Source organism: Quercus robur, chromosome 9, assembly GCF_932294415.1.
Source record: "Quercus robur chromosome 9, dhQueRobu3.1, whole genome shotgun sequence".
In the NCBI taxonomy this organism is placed as follows: Eukaryota; Viridiplantae; Streptophyta; class Magnoliopsida; order Fagales; family Fagaceae; genus Quercus; species Quercus robur.
The window spans coordinates 16036417-16057746 of record NC_065542.1 but is presented as its reverse complement, the minus strand read 5'-3'; the positions used below and the strand labels follow the sequence as shown (position 1 = coordinate 16057746).

At 33.9% G+C, this 21330-nt stretch overlaps 4 protein-coding genes across 4 annotated transcripts; 2 read left to right on the top strand and 2 right to left on the bottom strand.

Annotated features, from left to right (window-relative positions):
• Positions 1-1517: 1517 nt before the first annotated feature.
• LOC126698287 (uncharacterized) lies at positions 1518-5101 on the bottom strand. The gene is made up of 3 exons (XM_050395411.1): positions 3773-5101; positions 2474-2520; positions 1518-2352 (listed from the first exon to the last, which is right to left on the bottom strand). The coding sequence occupies exons 1-3, from the start codon at positions 3900-3902 to the stop codon at positions 2179-2181; spliced, it is 351 nt and encodes a 116-aa protein (XP_050251368.1). The 5' UTR covers positions 3903-5101; the 3' UTR covers positions 1518-2178.
• Positions 5102-5233: 132 nt separating this feature from the next.
• Positions 5234-9891, bottom strand: LOC126698286 (DNA-directed RNA polymerases II, IV and V subunit 6A-like). The gene is made up of 6 exons (XM_050395410.1): positions 9722-9891; positions 6853-6886; positions 6576-6748; positions 6432-6483; positions 5839-5906; positions 5234-5586 (listed from the first exon to the last, which is right to left on the bottom strand). Exons 1-6 carry the CDS (start codon positions 9754-9756, stop codon positions 5517-5519), a joined length of 432 nt encoding a protein of 143 aa, XP_050251367.1. The 5' UTR covers positions 9757-9891; the 3' UTR covers positions 5234-5516.
• A 3790-nt stretch (positions 9892-13681) lies between these two features.
• On the top strand, positions 13682-15505 carry LOC126699804 (probable (S)-N-methylcoclaurine 3'-hydroxylase isozyme 2). The gene is made up of 2 exons (XM_050397777.1): positions 13682-14678; positions 14770-15505. Exons 1-2 carry the CDS (start codon positions 13788-13790, stop codon positions 15373-15375), a joined length of 1497 nt encoding a protein of 498 aa, XP_050253734.1. The 5' UTR covers positions 13682-13787; the 3' UTR covers positions 15376-15505.
• A 3389-nt stretch (positions 15506-18894) lies between these two features.
• On the top strand, positions 18895-20933 carry LOC126698250 (probable (S)-N-methylcoclaurine 3'-hydroxylase isozyme 2). Its single transcript, XM_050395354.1, has 2 exons — positions 18895-19273; positions 20031-20933. The coding sequence occupies exon 2, from the start codon at positions 20094-20096 to the stop codon at positions 20634-20636; it is 543 nt and encodes a 180-aa protein (XP_050251311.1). The 5' UTR covers positions 18895-19273; positions 20031-20093; the 3' UTR covers positions 20637-20933.
• Positions 20934-21330: the final 397 nt, after the last annotated feature.

Genomic DNA, 21330 nt, shown 5'->3' with positions numbered 1-21330 from the left:
AGCCAATAATATAGGTTCAAATCTTATTGCTTACACAAACACATAATTTATAATAGCTGCTCGAATTCATAATAAGGAGCCAAAAAGTCTTCTCCCCTCCCCTCTACCCAAGAAAAGAACCAAAAAAAAAAAAAGGAATGGATTATGATTTGAAGGATGGCCCTTCAGCTAGAATGAGCTTCTGCATTGTCCTACGGCCAACTCATTTATTTCTATCAACAAAATGAACAAACTTTTACAATAAATAATTCTTTATGGATAATATTTTTTGGAAAAGATTTTGTGCTCTCATTGAAGAAATCACTAAGCTGTATATAACTTCTTTGTTCAACTTAAATTTGATTAGCTAAAATAAAAAGACCCTGTCTACGCAAACTTATTGGGACCAGTAATTGTGACTCCTCCCATGCCAACCTTCCCTGGTCAAGACAATGTAGGGAATTAACCCGAATTCCCAACATGTGAAAAACAAAAAATAATAGTAAAAACACATGCCAAAGAAAATAATCATACGTACAAGATAATATTTACGTGGTTCTGCAATTTGCCTATGTCCATGGAGTTGCAGGAATTTCACTATTATTAGGAAAAAATACAGAGTGCGGCTACAGTTTTTCCTCTCTCTCAAAAACACGACCACACAAACCTTAATAAAAAAATTGCGTTTTCTACATCCTGCGTACAAGATTCACAATGGGTTACAAAATGGGCCGAAAATTTTTCCTGGGGGCAACGCCGAAAGGCTTATCCATGAGCGCTTTGGCTTGGGCTTATCAACCCAAGCCTCCACTCTATGGATTAAATCTTAGAAAATCTCCTATTAAAAACCATGCAACATTATTTGGGTTGGATTGGATCGTCAAACCGGATCAAATAAAACTAGACTCCACAAAGCCCAATAGACAAATCCAACTCCCACTTGCAGAGACAGCAATTCTGTGAGAGAGATAGAGGAAGTACACTATATGAAAGTAACATAGATACTTCTAAGATAGCGAATGATATTCGATAAGAATTATTACTAAAAATTATATGAGGGTCATTGTAAACTCAGTGATAGTAATGTAAGCAAGGACTGGTCTCAGTATATATAGACATCAAAACAAAATGAAAAATGACTTACCTTATTATTTCTTAACCATTTTTTAATGCAAAGGTCATGTTATTGGTGTCTGCAGGGCAAAGTGATCAGCATATCCCCATTTTTGTACTCCATTTTACATATTGGGCACCTAAACATGGACACGTCAGAAGCTTTATTACAAAATATCATCAATTTTGAAGGAAAAAAAGAAGAAGAAAAAAAATAGGAAGAGTGTGGAATAATTTGAAATTATTAGCAGTTAACTCAGTTTTCAGGAAAACCATTACTAATCTGCTGGCCATCATAAGAATGACTTGCACATCACCATAAAAGTATTAATTTTGTTCCTATTAACTGTAGTGACTCACGCTGAATGATGTGAATACTTGAATAATTAAATTCAAAAAAGAAAAATTAAAGTATTATCACTTCATAGAGTTATGTGAATTTCCAAATTAAAACCTGAAGTCATTAAGTGATAGCTGTTTTACTATTTTTTCTAGCAAGCCAAGTTTGTAATCATGCCAAAGAATTCTGCTCTTCATAGTATGACTAATGGTAACAGGTTCAAGGTTATGCACACAAGCGAGCATGCAATAAGCAAGCATGTTCACTTGAAACAAGCTTGCAACTTAAGGTGTATACTATTACTGGTGGAGAGTGCACATTTTCTAGTTATATGCACAACACTATGTGACAGAAAACTAAAGCTTATATAATCTGACTCTTCATCCTTGTATATAGATTTTCCTTTTCCCTCTAATGACACTGGTTTGTATTTGTGAGATGGCAACCTGGAAAGGAGCTTTTCAGACAGCTCTTTGCTTACACTCCCATTAGTCTCTTGCAATCTTATCAATTGCTGAAACAAGATAACAAGCACAAAGTTACATCAATAACATGAGAAAAATTGGAATAGCATTAATTTGAATTGGAATGAAGTCCCTTGGAATCCTTTATAGTATTTCAACACATGCATCTTAGATGCATATCCAGATAGTTTAGTACTTCTAGGGCCCAAAAATGTTTTATCAGGCTGAGCAGGAAATTTGAGACATATTTCTTCAACAGTTTCACTGATGAAATTAAGTGCATCATACAACAAAGTTTGCATTGAGGAGGCCAAAATTTCTTGGTTTGTCATGAACAGGTTCTACAGAAGAAATATTAATAAACTCAGACCACACCATACAAAAGGCTGTAGTCTCCATTGGTGAACCTACCTCATAACTCATTCGATCTGGATTGATACTACCTTGATATTCAGCCTGCATTAGTGCACAGAGACTAAGTTTTGTTGTTTTAGATAAAACCAAGTATCTTATCAATCAGAAGATCATGAGCTCAATACACAATAATTTTTTTGGTAAGGTGTAAAAGGTAGCATACATAATTTGATCCAAAAGGATTGTTTCTGTAACTAACGTTCTTGTTCCCTGCAGATTAATAGGATTACTTTTAGTATAAGCAATCTAGACACAAGCTATATGAAATGTATAAATATAAGGACTTCACAATCCCGAAAAATTTACATAAATCTCATGTTACAAACTTCAACATAGAAAGGCATACTAAGCTTTAGAAGTACAGTAAAAAAGACTGAAGAAGGGCTAGGGAAAACTTGAATCAGATTGTCATTATAAAGAAAACCAACGCAATTGCCATGGAAAAAAAAACTTCAAAAATCAAATTCCACATCCAACTAAAATTCATCACATAGGAAATTTGTGCTAGGGTAGATGTTGAAAAAGTTTTAAGAAACTCAAACCGATCAAAGGTCACAAGCTTATAATCACTGCCGATCAAGAATTCACCATAAAACCAGATAAATGAGTCTATACATAGCATTCTCAATATTATCAAAATTCTGACTCGGAAGTGTCAGCAAGTAAGTCTCTCAAGTCTGGGAACTATGTTGCCTTAATATGACTGAAATCCTTTGATGATACTTTTTTTTTGAAAAAAAGGAAAAGAAAAAGAAACTGTTCAGTCTCCGTTAGGTAGATAGGATTTCATTTACAGAGCTACACACTAAATTTAATTGATGAAAGTAATTCAAGGAAGGTTGTAATTGACAATGTTCTGAATAAAACATTCAGGGCAAATGCATATTTAGAAGCCAATATTTGATGAGATCATTGGTCATCAGTTAAGATGGACATGTGATACCTGATGGCATGAAAGGCATCAACCTCCAACAACATAAAAGATGTCAAAAAACTACATAAAAACTGATGTTCCACAAGTAAAGATAAATTCATTTAATCTAGACCTGATGTATATTCGAAACGATATCAATGCCAAATGCAGCATGGCTTACAAGCTAGTGAATGACACGAAGTCGTTTAGACATGGAACCAGTAGAAAAATTGACATAGCAATACATGGTTCAGTAACTGATCCACAAAATGATAGGATAGGATGAGGTTTAGGAGATAACATAACAGATATTTATCCAAAAAGAAAAGACAAGGATCAGAGGTGAAGAGAACACAACAGATATGGTCATCTTGTCAAATCAAGCATGGTAAATAATACCAGTGTGATATTCATATAAGTGCCAAGGAATAGTAGAATGATATGAATGCCAACACATAAATTGATGCAACCTCCCTTTGTGCATGAAAATTACAAAATTAATCTGAAAGTTCTAAAGAAAAATTCCAAGAGAATTACATGAATTCTTACCAGCTGCAGTTCCAAAGTTCATATTCTCCAAGGATCTGGATAGAGCTTCATCCACAGCTAATTGTGAGGGGTGACTTTGATAACTGTGATTACAAGTTGAATCCGATTGACCAACATTTCCCTTAAACATAATCAAACAAGCATTAGCAGAATTTATTTTAACAGTAAACTTTATGAACAAGATTGTCTATTGTTTATTTTATTAAGTAAAGAAACTAAATTAAATTCTTAGTTACCCACTTTTCATCAAGCTCTCCACCAAAAATTCCATAATACAATTCCCAGACAATGGGTGGGTATTCATCCATCCGACTGGAATTTGGTTGACTGTTTGCCATTTTATCTAAGTGTTTCATACAGGGCAGTAGAAGTCAGTTTCTTTTCCAAATTGAAGAGCCCTTTACTTGCTTTCCTTTCATCCATCCGACTGGAATTTGGTTGACTGTTTGCCATCTCATCTATAAGTGTTTCATACAGGGCAGTAGAAATCATTTTTGGTTCTTACATTTTGATAGCAGTCAATTTGGTTCATGTTATTTTCAACTTGCAGTCAATTTGGTCCCTACTGTTAACTCGCTAACGGAAAATGCTTACGTGAAAATTGATTATAAGTTGAAAATAATATGGACCAAATTGATTGTTACCAAAATATAAAAATTATTCCAGCAATTTATTTGCTGGTGTTTTTCCCCCAAATGAGTTGTCAAGCTCATTCTTTACTTGTACAAGTATTAATATATTAAATTATTAATACAATTTCTATATTTTTATCTTAAAAAAGTGTATGGACTAAATTAATTGTGAACCCAAAATGTAACAATCATAAATAAGAGAGTACCTGTGAGGATGCTCTTAGTTTCCAGGTAAGAGCCATACCGGAGTGAAGATTTTGGTTGGACATGTAGCTTTCTTGACCTTTTGATAATTGTGTTCGAGTTTCAGTTGATTGTAATTTGTAAAGGACAAAAAGCATTCTTCCATCCCAATCATGTTTTGGGTTTTTTTTTTTTTTTTTTTTTTTTTTTGGGCCAGAGCAGTTTATTCTTTATCAATGAATCAATTATGAAATTATGCATACTCGAAACGGAACTCACCTTGAAATTGTATGAAAATGCGATGATGGTGTCTGATTCAACTCATACCTATTTGGGGAAGAGTATCAACATCACGTGACCAAATAAAAAAGAATGCACTTCATCACCATGATTAGCCATTGAAGTTTGAGAACTGAGCACTGTTTTTTTTTTTTTTGGGTGAAATACTTGAGTAATGTTTAGAGGTCATAGTTTGAAACCTGAGCTACGTTTAGGTTACAGGAGTAGTCTGAATACAACATGCTACTCCCTTTTCTTATATATAAATATATAATAATAGTAAATCCAATGAATTAATTGATAATTCATTTGTTTTTGGAAAATAGCAAGAGAGGACTGCGTGTGTTTTGGGGTGTAAGTGAATGGATTGTGGAACACTTCATTCCCCTCATTAACCGAGAGGAATTTACACTTTTATTCTACATGTACATTTTTCTTTTTTTGGGAGAAAGGTTCCATTCCTTCATGTATCATGTTCTTTGTGCGCGCGGGCACATACACACAAAAGAGTTTTAACAGTCACTACATATTAAATGTCAGTCACATTCATGATTACACACAGAAATCAGTAGCGAGAAAGGAGCTTCAAACTTTTCAATTCACATCATACAGAACTCCCATAGTCCATCAATGACTGATCCAAGAGCAGATCAATCGCCCCCCACTTGCCTCTTCCATGAGTCTTCCACAATCAATTCATCAACTCCCCAGTCTTCATAACTGTTAAAATCATACAACCAGATAAAACAAAGAAGAATATATCAGACACACAACAACAAAAAACCATATTCCCAAATTTTGAAGGACATGTACACACGTAAAAAAGGAAAAAAATAAGAGAAGGCAACTCTCACATAGAAGCACTAATGCCAAACATTTTTTCTTAGGTTATAATGTGAAGATGAAGTGTTAGAATACAATTTTCTATGAAAACAAGGGAAAATATAAGAAACTTTGAATTAAGAACCTTACCTTCCATCTGGCAGGTAGCGGCGGATGGTGAAGGGTACTTTCCGCTGACGAAGCTCCTTCATTGCAATCTGAAATATATAAATAAGGTATCACTATTGCTTCTAATACAAACACACTGACATACCCCAAATAAGATCAAAAAAATTTAGCTATAAAAGATTTTACCATTCTTATCTTGAAACATATTAGATTACGACACGCAAGGGAAACTCTGCTTTATCATCCTATAAAAGTGAACCTATCACCTATTCTAGACAGACCTTTGAAGAATAAGAATGGTTGAATATTAGTAGATAATTTGAGTAACTGCAAACTCTAATGCTCTAATATAGATGCCCTGTTTTAGTTGGAGATAGAAAAGAGAACTTCTCGTACACATTCTCTGACCAAAATATATTGATTTATAAAAGAACCCAACAGTCGGCCCATAAATACAACAATGTCAACTTTATGCATGTCAATAAAGTGAGGAGGTTGGAGATTTGATAGCATCATTCCTTGGGTTTGGCAAAGGGTATGCTGACTAATCAATGAGAAGAATAAATGGATCTGCCTTTAAAATGTCATCCAACATGGTTGTTAGAGAATCTAACCTCAAGTGGATCAGTTTCACCCTCCAACTCGACCATCACAGGTGCATTCATACTGCTCAAAGAGAAGGAGATACATTATGGAATCCACCCAACTTGATTAGTGTAAAATTTAGACAGTCAGGCCAAACAAAAAAGGAAGAAAACCTGATCTGCAGAGCACGGGTACCCAATATTCTAGCGCGCTCATATTTTGTCATATATTTAGAGGTCTTACGAGGACGTTCAACTGGTTCCGGCTCTTCTTTATCCTCACCTTCAACGAGGTCTCCAGGAACGTCTTCATTGGCATTATTCTCTAGATCCTCCTCTGCACCTTCCTGTCCATCATTCAGCCAATATATTAATCAAACTGATTTAAAAAGGTAAATATTTTCTTCAATCATATTCTTTCAGGAAGGAAATCAAATAAATGATCCTTTACCTCGATCTCGGGCTCTGGTGGCTCATCCTCATATCTGCAGCAAAAACATTTGCAAGGAACTTTTTAACAGGATTATTAAAAAAAAAATACAGTTCTAGAAAGATTTGAGCCACCAATGCCAAGCATAGACATATGCAAAGTTATTCAAGTTAGAATTATTGCAATGAATCAATAAGGTTTCAAGGGACAGACATTTGAGTGGTCATCTGTATCAAAACTGCTGTCATTTAAAAAAATCACAATTAATCATAAGAATCATGTTTCAACATTTCATGACCTATGTGAGAACTAAAAGTGAAACAGGGACAACTTAGGCAACTAATTAGTGAACATAAACTCATGCCATGCAGCATGTATCATTGTCATTGCTTGCAATTACAGACTTTGTCAAAAAATAGCTGTGATTCTAGTGTCATTTTAAAGTTTTAGTATTAAAAAGAGAGATTGTGACAAAGAGAGCTATGTGAAAAGTTATTGCATTTTCCTTTTGAAAGCAATCAGAATGAGACTACAATTACTAAGCGATATTTGCACCCTATGAGAGAAATGGATGGAGAAAATTTGTGTGTCTTGCAATGTAGAGCCAGGATTTCACCTTCCAAAGTCCAAAGTGGGGAGGTAATGCATATATACATATATATATATATATATATATTTTTTTTTTTGGGGGGGGGGGGGGGGGTGGGGGGCATCTTCAACAAGCATAAGATTTATCAAGAATTGGAACTCGTGGACATGATAGTAATAATAAAATGTAAGACAGTATCTGGAATAAAAAAAGAAAAGAAAAAAAGAAGTAAGATAGTAACAGACTAAGAAGATGTGATTATAACCCCAACAGGTAGCACAAACGGCTATGGACCACGCCTCGTGAGGCAGACATCAGTAGTTCAAATATCCCCTCTACTCCCCCACTTGGGGCCAAAACTCACTTATAAAAAACAATTATGTTTAGATTGAAAAGATTGCCTCTTAAAAACTGCCAATGCTAGCACTGCACTCATTAGGAAGTGTCCATTCAACAGAAATATGAAGTAGCTAAAAAAGCATTGTTTTAACATAGTGAAGTCCCATGCAGGCTAAACAAAATATGTTACTGCAAGGTTTTTCCTAATTTTAGTTAGATTTCAGACAAGCATTAATTCCAGAAAAAATGATAATCACAGTCACAGACTCCAGGCTAGCAGTTCAATTGGATCTATAGAATAGACACCTCCAAAAGAAGAAATCAGGCAGGTAACTTTCTAGGACAGTACATATGGCCTCAAAAGCCCATTTAGAGCATTTGAATTGGACCTTTTATGGGCTGGTGGCAACTGAATAACTTTCATCCAACCCCTTTCTTTCAAAACTCATCGTGCCGTTCCATTTTTTGACTAGCAATGGATCCTCTTGGTGTAACATTCTTAACATAATATCACATGGAAATAAACATCATTCCAAGAATACCCACACTATCTTAAACTCACCAAAAGGCACCCAAATTCCCATAATGATCAAGTTGAGGTTCTTTTGCACAAACCATACCACAATTTTTGGGTATCACAAATACCCTCAATTAAGAGGATGAGCACATTAGTTTTATCTCTAGCTCTGCAAACTTTAAGTTCCCCACAAAATTCAATAAATCAATATTGTGTCTACTCTATCCGTACCAGTGACAGTGTTTATCATAAATAATGCACATCAAACAACAACAATCAAGCCTTTTTTTCCAAATATTTAGGGTTAGCCGTAAATTCTCAACAGACTAACAAAATTGGGATCAGAAACATGTATTCTTTTCTGCCATTCTATATCTAGGACATCACAAGCTCAAAAACAAAGAGAGTTATTTTGGTGCTAACTTATCACATTCATCCAATCTCATGTCATATAGATGACATAATCTATTCTATAATTTCAAGGTTTAAAACTTTTAATCCAATCCTTCGACCTACAAATCACGGAAAAATTGATTCAAAATACAGTTACTAATAGTTTTTATTTTTTATTTTTATTTTATATATATATATATATATATATATATATATTTTATGAATTTATCTTTTGCTAAACCATTTATTACACACACAATCGTCTATAATACAAGACTAACAAGTGAAAATGAACAAAATCAGTCTAATTTTCACATCCAAATAAGCCCTAAGTTTGGCCGCCATTACATATGTAACTTGAAGCTTTCACAGAGCAACAGAAAGTTAAAGAGCTGCAACTGCAACACCTTCTTACCTTAATTATTAAAAACCCCTAAAAGAATGTAAATAAATAATACCAATCTGTCTAGAACCCCAAAAATAAGTAGGGAAAAAAAAGTCTACTACAGAAAATTCAATCACTGATAAATATAACGAGCACCAACCGCATTCCCATCATCCAATCAATAACTCTGAAATCAGATATATCCCATACCCATCTCTCACAACACAAAGTACCCAAAAAAAAAAAAAAAAAAAAAACCCAATCCAGAAACTTTAATTTCCCCAAAAAACTATATACCATCAAATCTAAATCTGACCCCAAAAAACTATATACCATCAAAACTAAATCTGACCCAAAAAACAAAACAAAAAACCCAGAAACTTACTCAATCCGAACATGTTCTATACATCATAAACGTACTAAAAGATTGTCTTAGGTTCAGTTTTCATGATACAAGGCCATGGAAAATTTTTAAGAAAGAAAATGAAAAAAAGTATTTTGGTTTCTTTTTTCTAATTCATTGACCAAACGTAAACGTAGCTCATATAAATAGGAATCAAATGCAAAAGATGAAACGCAAAATATATATATATATATATATGTGTGTGTGTGTGTGTGTGTGTGTGTGTGTGTGTGTGTGGTTGTGGGAAAGAGATAGAGAGAGAACCCCATGTCCAAATCATTGTAATCTTCATCGGCCATTGTTGACTGCTGAAGAAAGAAGAAGAAGAAGAAGAAGAAGCTTTTACTTTTCTATCTCCCCTCTGCTTCCTCACCAAAACCCTCAGTCAATCGAAGAACTAGCTAGAAAGTAGAAACCCTTCTCGCCCACATACACACACACACATATATATATATATATATATATATATATATATATTTAAGGATTTTACTCACGTGCCACTAATAAACCAATTTTAGAAAAAATTTATCCAGAATTGAAAAAGTTTTGACTTCCTACTAAACTTTTTCAAAATTGGTTTTGTTAATATGAGCCTTAGGCACACATTTACTAAAACTTTTTTTTAAAGGAAAATATTAATAAATCCCCTGCTCGTATTGATTTAGAAAATATTTTTAGAAACTTTTTATGAAATAATAATAAAATAATTAATTTTTCTGACATTTTTTTTATTTTTATTTTTTATAAAAATGGTGTTAAAAACTTTTCTAATATAGTTTATTAACAATTATCTTAAAGCACTCGTTAACATGATTATTTTTTTAATGGAGAATGTTAAAGAATATCCTAAGAACATTTGTTAGTGAATTATTTTAAGAAAATTTTGATGGGAAAAGAAAAATACAATTACTATTTTTACAACTTTTTCTATTTCTCATAAAAGTGGAGTTCAAAATTTCCTAAAATGATTTATTAATAATTGCCCTAAGAGTATCCGTTAACATGACCATTTTTTTATTTAAATTTTTGTGGGGCCAGAGAATTTATGACCCTGGCCTACTTTACATTAGGGCCCAAGACCTGAGCCGAGGAGAACTATTGCCGAGGACACATAATGAAAGTCCAAAAAAGGCCTAAGTATATGGCTGAGGACGATCTTATACTCGACACCCCATAGAGCCCCTAAAGGAAAGGACGAGCTCAGTGCAGGAACAGGCCAAGTGAAAAAGCTGCCAATATTGCCATAAAGAACTCTGCGTTTGACAAGTCCATGCTCTTCACCATGCTATTCAACTTTTACAACCACCCCCAACCACTCTAGGTATGGCCTAATAGAGCTTACACGTGAACACTGGAAGGAGGGTAAATGTTAGTATAAAAGGGAAAAAGAACCAATAGAAGGGGAGGGTTCCCCAGACCAAAAAGTCTTAAACAAGGAGAATAATAAGAACACTAAGCTCCTCGGACGAGGTCTAAAGACCGGAACCACTCATGCCGCATCAGAAGAAGGTCTTGCTAGATACGTCAAGTTCACCTTCATGTAAATTTCTATAGAAACCATGGCTAACCGCTGTTCAGTGACCCAGGCCTAACCTTTCAAGCCCACGCTCTACAAATGATATTGTTTGGGCCCTTAAATGTACGAACCCAATATCTTTTTTGGGTCGCTACAAATTGTGTCCTTACAATTTTTATCAAGAAAAATATAATATTCAATAAATGTCCCCAAGTTTTTAATTCATTGTCAGTTTTAGTATATTAAGTTTAAAGGTTTTTAATTTGTTCATTAAAACTTTGATAACATAAACATTTTAGATGGGTTGGCCCGACCCGACCCATTTTTATTTGGCCCATGAGCATAATGGGCTTGGCATAGTAGGCTATTAATTAGTTAACGGGCTGGGTCGGGTTGAGCCGAAAAAGAAAACCTTAGCCCATGACTTGCCCATGGGTAATGACCATTTTGTCTTTAGTGGGTTGGCCTATCGAGTTGAGTCTAATGGGTTAGACACGGGTTTGTGTTAGCATCTTATTACATTATTTTTTATATTGGAATAATCAATCTATTTTTTTTAAATGAAAGAATTTAATTCTTAATTAATTTTTTTTTTACAGTCAAATCTATTTAATTTTTTTTTTTGTTGATAGAAACCTATTTAATTTTTTTTATTAATGCTTTAAATAGTTTTTTATTTTTATCTTTAATTAAAAAAAAAGTCAAATGGTTAATTCAAAATGACTAGATTACTAGAAAAATATGTATCTAGTAAACTAAGTTTAATATAATCACTTTAATTATCTTAGTGTTTGGGGGAGTTCTAATAATAAAAATCTCTATAATGTCTCAAGATCAATCCATCATACTACTCTTATATTGAGCTAGCCTAGCAGGCGCCCATAGACATAAAAACTAGCCCACAACTTGACTCACTGGGTTAGTGGCTATCCATGGGCCTCAATAATAACGGGCTGAGCTGATCATTGGCCGGTGGGCCGTCGGGCTATGGATAATAGGCTATTTGGTGACCCTTTTAGTCTTTTTGTCTATTGTTGACTTATCGTTAAAAATTTTTGTTAACTCCTCGATTTTGTTCTATATTTCAAAATTTAATAAACTAAAATGACAGTTTTTAAATTTAGTGGACTAAAATAATAATTACTCAGAGTTAATAAATTAAAATAAAATTTTTTAAATTTAGCAGACTAAAATAATAATAATTAATGAGATGTAAAGTATATTTTTTATTAAAATTTTAATAAATTTGGGAGGTTTTTAAATAATTGGTGACAAGTGCTAGAAATAGAACAAAACTAAATCAAATGGAAGAAAAAGAAAAAGAAAATTGAATCCGTAACGTCTATTGCTTTTGATTTGGTTTTTGGTTTGCATGTTTGATGGATATTGCTGATTGAACAGAAAAGTTTTAAAACCCATGTATTAAAACCCTTTTGGATATTCTTTTATTGTTCTAGAATCTCAGTTTTGTTAAGTGTAAGAGTGCATTTGTATAAATTGTTGCAAAACAATGTTTTGAATTTAAAATGAGTGTTTGTAAAAATGCTATGAGGAGTTTTAAGTTTTAAAAACTCGCTTTTAAATTTCCAAAATGTTTAACCAAACGGACCCTAAGTAAGTTGTGGAGGAACTGCTATTAAATTTGGAGGAAAGCTTGTTAGAGTATGTGTGCTTCAAACCCTTAACCTTTGCTTTGTGTCCTACATTGGTTAGGAATAAATCTTGTTATAAGTTTGTAAGTCTTTGCATATCTTAGGTGGTAAGTTGGAATACAATGGGCTAAGTGTTAGCTTGGGCTTGGACTTTTGTTTAATATATCTCTCTTGGACCTCATTCATTTTTCCATTATTTTCCTTTTAGCCCAATTCAGTTCAGTCCGTTAGGCATTACCCAAGCAAACAGTAACCGTTGGAGCAGCCCAAGTCCTTTGCTTTGTTGGCTTATTAAAACCCTACAACTCACACTATTTACATAAGTCCTTCATCTTCTCTAGTTGTCTCCCTTCTTTGTTTGCTCTATTTCAGCTTCAATTTTTTGGTTTTAAGGAAAGACAAATAACGTTGTTCTTGGTTTTTCTTGCTTGGGTATGCATCCAACTTGAAGAAATCGCTATAGTCTAATCCTAGGAGTTGTTCGGCCAAGAGAGCCATTAGCATCGAATTCTACTCCGGGTGGCACGAATCAACTATTAAGGACAACGTATTTTGTGTGATTCTATAGTTTGTGAGAATTCTTAACTCTATTTATTTATTTTTGTTATTGTTAATTTTTTAAAGTTTATATTGTTAAATCAAAACTTATTTATTTAGCCATATTTTTCAACAAATCTCACCTACAAAATCATTTCTTTAATAGTTTCATAGTATGCACCTAAACCTAAGGTCTAAGAATGACATGATCACTGTCCAACAACCATAGAGAATTAAAAGAAGCACAAGTGGTTTCTTCCATTGACTATTATAGTTTTAACTTACAAATTAAGGCGGCGATTGTGTAGAGCGGCTGCATTTGCGTTTATTTTTCTTGTGTTCTTTTTGCTAGTCTATGGTACTGTTCATGGACCATCCAAGTGCTAAAAACGGATGAACAGTAATAAAAAATATTTTGTTATAGTGTTTTCAGCAATAAATTTTCAATTTTCAATAAATAAAGGTATCCATACACACGCTAAATCAACTAGTTGTTAAAGATGCTTCCAAATTCCAAATAAGTTAAGAATAGATTATGATAAACAAAATGATCAACTGCTCCTACCATCTCTTAAGTTGAGCTGTATGTCAGTTCATCCTAAATCACAATCTGCTTCACAAATTCATGGATCAAGCAAGAGAATTCAATTTCTTATCCCCTTTCTTTCTCCTTCTTCTTCTTCCGCTTCTCTTTTTCATCTTCAAGCACATCAGTTCTTTATCTTCAAAAAGGCTACCTCTTCCACCAGGTCCAAAACCATGGCCTATCATAGGCAACATTCTCCAAATGGGAAAAATGCCTCACCTTTCAATGACCCACTTTGCACAAGTTCATGGTCCTCTCATTTCTCTAAGGCTTGGCACTCAACTCCTTGTTGTTGGATCTTCTCCCACAGCTGCAACTGAAATTCTCAACACCCATGATCGTTTACTCTCAGCTCGATATGTTCCACAAGTCACTCCCTATGATGACTCTGTCCGTGATGGTAATTCTCTTGTTTGGGCCAGTGGATGCAAGGACAAATGGAAGTTTTTAAGGGCCTTATGCCGGACTGAGTTATTCTCAGCCAAAGCAATAGAGTCACAGGCCATTTTGAGAGAGCAGAAAGTAGGTGAAATGGTGGATTACTTGGGGAGCAAGGAGGGAAAGATAGTCCATATTGGAGAAATTGTCTTTACCACTATTGTCAACACATTGACCAACCTTTTTTTCTCAAAGGACTTGGTTGATTGGGAAAATCAAGAGGAGGCTAGTGGACTGAAGGGGATGATTAGGAGGATTATGGAGTCGGCAACCACTCCAAATATAGCTGACTTTTATCCCATATTTGCAGAGGTGGATCTTCAAGGTTTAAGAAGAAATGCCTTCAAGTCTCTTAAGGAAATGTATGGTGTGTGGGAAGTTCTAATCAAGGAAAGAAGAGAAAGCCAGAGTAATGGTGTTAAAAAACTTGATTTCTTGAATGTTTTCCTTGCAAATGGGTTCACTGATGATCAAATCAATACATTAGTTGCTGTAAGCAAACTAGTCTATTTTCTTGTTCATACAGTTTTCAAATTTTTTATATGAATATGCACCAATTTAAAGCTTTAAACTTTATTTGCAGGAGTTGTTCACTGCAGGGACAGACACTACTACCTCAACAGTTGAATGGGCAATGGCTGAGTTGCTCAAGAATAAAGAAGCCATGAAGAAACTTCAGGAAGAGCTAAATAAAGAAATCAATACAGGATCAATAAAAGAATCTCATATTTCCCAACTCCCATATTTGCAGGCTTGTGTTAAGGAAACACTAAGACTACACCCACCTGCCCCATTCCTTCTTCCTCACAAAGCTCTTGAAACTTGTGAGGTTATGAATTACACAATCCCAAAGAATTCTCAGGTGTTTGTGAATGTTTGGGCAATTGGACGTGATCCCACAATCTGGGAAGATCATTTATCCTTTAAACCAGATAGGTTCCTAAGCTCAAATTTGGACTTCAAAGGCCATGATTATGAGTTTTTACCCTTTGGTGCAGGAAGGAGAATTTGCCCTGGCCTACCCATGGCCACTAAGCAAGTTCAATTGGTTCTAGCCTCTTTGGTCCATTGCTTTGATTGGTCTCTTCCAAATGGTGAAAATCCTACAAATTTGGATATGGCTGAGAAGTTTGGCATAACATTGCAGATGGAACAACCTTTACTAGTTATCCCAAAACAGAAAATGTAAAATTTAGACAGGCTACTTTTTTTTTTTAATGTTGGTTTGGCTATCCATCACCTGTGTAATTGTTTTTAAACCACCTTCATTTTTCAATTTTATGTAATCAGACAATAAATTTATAGTGATTACACCCTCAGCAAGCGGTTGGTGATGTCTTTAGGAACAAGAAAGAATCTCCTATACCCAAGTACCTTCGATTATTTTAGAGAAAAATTATTGCAATTTTTACTATTATTATTTTAAAGTTACAGGCACAGGAAGGTAGGGTTCAAACTAATGAGCCAGTGACATTAAATTTAATAATATTTCGGTTCCAGTAAAAAAAAAAAAATAACCCATGGCCCAATTTAATTTGTTCACGAGTCAATTTATTAGTAGAAAATAAACTAATGGAGATACCACTTAATGTATAAGTTTATTAATTTGAGCCCAGCAATGTTATAGACTCATATTAATCACTTACTTTTACCATTATTTTTACATGTGAGAGGGTTGTCCACGGGTCGGATTTATGCCCAACCCGGAACCGACCCGTCGGAATCGGGTGGGAAAAAAGGCACCTTCTGTTGACCCACCGAAGTAATCAAGTTGGGCAGTTCATACTATCAACGGGTGGCAGGCGGGTCAATCGAATTCAAGAAAGCGAGAAAACGTGTGGAAAAAACACAGATCCGGCGAAAATCTCATCGGATTCGATGAGATTTCGCTAGATCCGATCAAAATCTCACCGGATCTAAGGGAAACAGTGCTGGAATCTGGGTTTTTTCGCTGGATTCTAGAAAATTTTGGCTGGAATTTGGAAATTTTAGCCAGGATTTATAAATTTTGGCCAGAATCTAGAAATATTTCGGTCAGTTTGGGTTTCAGGGGAGGAAAACCGAAACCCGACCCGCCAGAATCGGTTTCGGGTGTTGAAGACCAGCCGTCGACCCGCTGGAGTAGTCGAGTCAGCCGGTTTCAGGTCAGATCCTGTCGGTTCTTCGGGTTGGTCAGATTATCGGATGAATTTGGACAGCCAGTGAGATTTCGCTCACATATGTATACCCAACACTATATTTAAAAATAAAAATAAAAAACTGAAATCTTCTATTTGCATTATAGTAGCTTCCTCAAGAAATCAAAGGAGCACACTTTAACATGGAAGTAGTAATTCAGACATTGCTCCTAAATTTATTTACATTTTGCATTTTCATGAAAGACGTTTGTTTGTTTGTTTGTTTTTTCTTTAAGTTGTCTCAAATTTTTATTTAGTTACTTATAGAGTTTTTCTACTTTGATTTGGTGTGGGGAAAAAAATCATTCCTTGTAAAATAATTACAGCAATGTGTTATGATGATGGAAGAAGCCCTCCCAAACTTAGGTGATCTTATTTTTCATTCTTATGTTGGTATCTCAGGTTACATAGACTGAAAGTGAAGAGTAAATACGTTTTTTTTTTTGCTGAATAAGTAAATACGTTACACATAAGGAAGTTTCTTTATAAATGTTTGATATAACATCTTGGGTCATCAATAAAGCACTTTATATTTGGCCGGCGCAATATTGGTTCTACACAGTCACATCATGAATCATGATCATATTTTAAAAATGGATAAATGGGCTGGCTCAGGGTAAGGCTCAATTAAAAAAAAAAGAAAAAGACTATTATTAGTCTTGATTGAAACTTTTCACCATCCAATCAATGCAGCATAGAGCAATGTTAGCGTGCGTTTGGAGAGTGCAAAACATATTTTAAAAATGGATAAATGGGCTGGCTCAGGATCAGGCTCATTTAAAAAAAAAAGACTTCTAGTCTTGATTGAAACTTTTCACTATCCAATCGATGCAGCAAAGAGCAATGTTAGTGTGCGTTTGGTAGCGTGTTTTGCGCTTTTCAACGTTCACGTCTGTATTTTCAATTTTTTATTTATTTATTTTTTTTTAAAGTAGTGATTGTTGACTTTGGGAGGTGAACGGTATATATACAGTAAATTTTTCAACAACTTTTTTGTTAAGGGATTTACAAATATCAATTTTTTAATAATTTTTTTATTAAAAATAAGTTTTATAATACTATTCACACATTTAAAAATTATTTTACTATAATTTTTTTCAATTTTTAATTTTTATACTTTAAAACAGATTTTCTCAATCACAATACAGCCTTTGTGTCTCAGAAACTATGGATCAAAAGGATATGCCACTGTGGAAGACTGACATGATCTTCTTCCTTCTCCTCCTTCCAATACCTCTCTTCTTTCGTTACATCAAGCATGTATTCTCTAAAAAGCCACCACTCCCACCAGGTCCATTTTCATGGCCTATTATAGGGAACATTCACCAAATGGGAAGGGAGCTCCATTCCATATTAGCCAACTTAGCTAGAGTTCATGGTCCCCTTATGTCGCTGCGGCTCGGCACCCAAACTATTATAGTTGCATCATCTCCAGCAGCTGCAAGAGAAATTCTTAAGACTCATGACAACTTTGTCAGGCAGGCCGCTTTCACATGCCACTCCAGTCATAAACCCAACACTCAACAACTTCTCAATCGGATTTGCTAACGAGTGCAATGATCATTGGAGGCGCCTGAGGGCTATTTGTAAAGCTGAGCTTTTTTCAGCCAAAGCATTGGAATCTAAGAAGATGTCAAGAGAGAAGAAGGTGATGGAGTTGGTAAGCTTCTTAGGTTCTAAGCAGGGGCGGCCCAACATAATTTGAGGCCTAAGGCGAAAAATTTATGCGGGGCTTTTAATATGTAAATATTAATTAAATAAAATTATTTAATACTAATCAAATTAAGGTTAATTTGATACATTAAATACATAAATAATACCAACTTGATTAATGTTAATTTCATATAGTGAATTGAATATCATAGTTGAATTATAAATATTAATAAAAAGAAATAAAAATATATTGCAATTGAAAAAGATACTTTATTTTGGATATAAGATGATGTATAGTTAAATAAAGTTGTAATCTAATTTTTAATTTTATATTTTGATTTCAAGAGAGAGAGAGAGAGACAGATATTATTTGGTGTACGGTTTTGTAGGATATTAATTTACAAAAATCAAAGTCTCAAACTATTAGGGGAAATTAATCTATAATTGATGATTTAACACACTTGCAACATCTTTTTGAAATATTTTAGGGTTTCAATTAAGTTAAGGTTCTATTGGTCTTATACTTTGAGAGTCTTAATAGAAATGAAAAAGAAAAATACACTAATTAAAAGCACTTTAAAATGTTCAAAATATAATGTGATATTATCTTTCATTGATGAACTTCATCAATTTAACTAATGAATGTTTATATCATGTTTTTTGTGATTAATAACATGATAGTTTGTAAGCCAATAGTAAAATTTGTACATCACTATAATAAAAAAAAATATACAACTTTTAGAAAATATATATAATTTTATAAAAATTTGGACCTTTAACTATGAAAAATGGGGCCTTTTTTTCCAAGGAAATTTTTTTTTTGGGTGGGGCCTTAGGCCTAGGCCTAACTTGCCTAGGCCTTGAGCCGGCCCTGGTTCTAAGGAAGGTGAGGTTGTGAATCTTGGAGAGGTAGTTTATATTACTGTGACTAATATCTTGAGTAATGCATTATTTTCATTAGACTTCTTAGATTTTGAAGGTGAAGGTATTGGAAAAGAATTAAGGAAACTTCTAACGGAAGACGCAGAATTGGGTATTACTGTAAATTTTTCAGATTTGTATCCAATATTGAGTGGATTAGATTTTCAAGGTATAAGAAAGAAAAGTAAGGTAATACTTGGAAAACTTATTACTATTTGGGAGGATATTATCAAAGAAAGACGGAAACAAGAAAGTGTGATTTCAGATCAAAGCGATTTCTTAGATGCTTTGATTAAAGATGGTTATACTAATGATCAAATTAATCAATTGATTGTGGTAAGTCTTCTTTCTCTCTTTCTCTTACAGATGCATATATGATAAGTTGCACTTAGCTACAATCAATGTAACTCTAAGTTTAGATGTTTGAATAATAAAAAATTTACACAATCCTTAGTTTACTTTCTAGAAATTTGAAAGTACCTCATGTAAGCTTTATCACCAACTTTAGTAATAGAACAGTGATTTGTTCTTAAAGCATTTTGCATATGTTATTTAGTAAATTTTCCTTTTGGTGTGTTATTTGTTTGCATGTCTTTATGGTGGTTAAAAACAAGATACGGAAATAGTATATTTTAGTTGGTAGGTTATTGTTTTTCATATTTCAAATTATGAGTAAAAAAGAAATAATATGGGCATAGGGTTCAAGATAAAGAGATTGCTATTATTGGTTTTTCTTTATCATGTATTTAACTTTTGCTACTTTTAGGCGATTTTTTTTTCTCTCTCCAAGTTATCTCCTTTATATGCTACATAAGGCTTTCATAGATTGTAAGAAATATCCAACAAGTGCAAGTGAAATAAGAGGCAAGAGTGGCGTGTAACAAATTAATACTTTGCTTTTACTAAGAACCCTTTCACGTATTATGTCATGAATGTGATGAGACTTATTACAAAGTATTTGATTAGATACCTTCTTTCCTAGTGTTAAATTTATTATTCTAACAAAATTTATACAGCGAGGAAATCTCAACACCTCATATGCATTTTTATAACTTTAATGTGTTGAATAACCTTTATTTCTCTCTTTGTATAGGAGCTATTTATAGCTGGCATCGACACTAGTATCATTGCAATTGAGTGGGGAGTAGCGAATTTGATGAAAAGTCAAGATGCCATGCATAAACTTCGTGATGAACTTGACCGTGAAATTGGCACTGATAACGTAAAAGAATCGCATTTAGCCCATCTTCCCTACCTACAAGCTTGTGTCAATGAGACACTGAGATTGCACCCACCAGGACCACTACTTCTTCCTCATCGTGCCTTACAAACATGCCAAGTGATGGGCTACACAGTTCCTAAAGACTCTCAAGTTTTGGTTAACATGTGGGCAATTGGTCGAGACTCCATGATTTGGAATGATTCATTGAGTTTCAAACCTGAGCGGTTTCTTGACTCAAGTTTGGATTCTAAGGGAAATGATTTTGAATATATACCTTTTAGTGCAGGAAGGAGAATTTGCCCTGGACAATCTTTGGCAACTATGCAAGTTCCATTTATTTTGGCATCATTGGTTCACTCATTTGACTGGTTTCTTCCAGGTAATATGAATTCAACCGAGCTAGACATGAATGAGCAGTTCACCATAACATTGCGGAAGAAGCAACCCCTACAACTTATTCCTAAAGGAAGAAAATAGTTGTGTATCATTTCTTGTTTCTTATTATTAGTTATTAAGATAGTAGTTTGTGCAAGTAGTGTTTCTTGTGAAATTGCGTCTTCAAAGCACAATTTCAACTAGAGTGTGTGCGACAATGTATAACTCAACGTGTGTAATAATAATTAGCTTTAAAATTTTGTGTATACAAAGGAATAAGGTGTGATATAATTAAAGGCCCAATAGGGAGCTTAAGTGTAAACTAAAGATCGGGTTGGTTAAGTAAATATCTATCAGACCCACCGCTTGCCCGGGCACCTAGAATTTTCAAACGTTTAATCTTGATTTTTCCTAACCTTTTCTTTGAAACTAATCGCCACCCTTTTATTCGAAGACTAATCAGGTGTATGATCGGTTCTAATTAGGAGAGAATGCTCATTACATTCCATTCTCATTTAGTATGTGTTTGGAAAAAAATATTTTTGCCAACTTATTTTACTATTCAGCTTATTTATACTACTATTTCTGGGTCTTACTGTACTTTTTGGTACTATTCATATGCCTCACTGTACTATTTCAGTTATCTTTAATTACCTTTATCTATAGTATCTTTAGCAAAACTCTTTCAATTTCAGCAAAATAAGCAAATCTTAAACAGACCCTTAAACATACTTTCCATTAGGAAGAAAACTCATTTCTTTAATTAAATGTATGTGAAAAATCAAATTATAATTTT

Bases quoted from the DNA above. Each gene is read 5' to 3' on its own strand.
- LOC126698287 (XM_050395411.1), bottom strand. From the start codon at position 3,902: ATGTTTAAGGGAAATGTTGGTCAATCGGATTCAACTTGTAATCACAGT. The intron at 2,521-3,772 runs GTAAGAATTCAT...ATTAATCTGCAG, and splicing joins GAACTTTGGAACTGCAGCTG to GGAACAAGAACGTTAGTTAC. The intron at 2,353-2,473 runs GTATGCTACCTT...GCACTAATGCAG, and splicing joins ATCCTTTTGGATCAAATTAT to GCTGAATATCAAGGTAGTAT.
- LOC126698286 (XM_050395410.1), bottom strand. From the start codon at position 9,756: ATGGCCGATGAAGATTACAATGATTTGGACATGGG. The intron at 6,749-6,852 runs GTAAAGGATCAT...AATGATGGACAG, and splicing joins CACCAGAGCCCGAGATCGAG to GAAGGTGCAGAGGAGGATCT. The intron at 5,907-6,431 runs GTTAGATTCTCT...TATATATTTCAG, and splicing joins GTGAAACTGATCCACTTGAG to ATTGCAATGAAGGAGCTTCG.
- LOC126699804 (XM_050397777.1), top strand. From the start codon at position 13,788: ATGGATCAAGCAAGAGAATTCAATTTCTTATCCCCTTTCTTTCTCCTT. The intron at 14,679-14,769 runs GTAAGCAAACTA...CTTTATTTGCAG, and splicing joins AAATCAATACATTAGTTGCT to GAGTTGTTCACTGCAGGGAC.
- LOC126698250 (XM_050395354.1), top strand. From the start codon at position 20,094: ATGAAAAGTCAAGATGCCATGCATAAACTTCGTGATGAACTTGACCGT.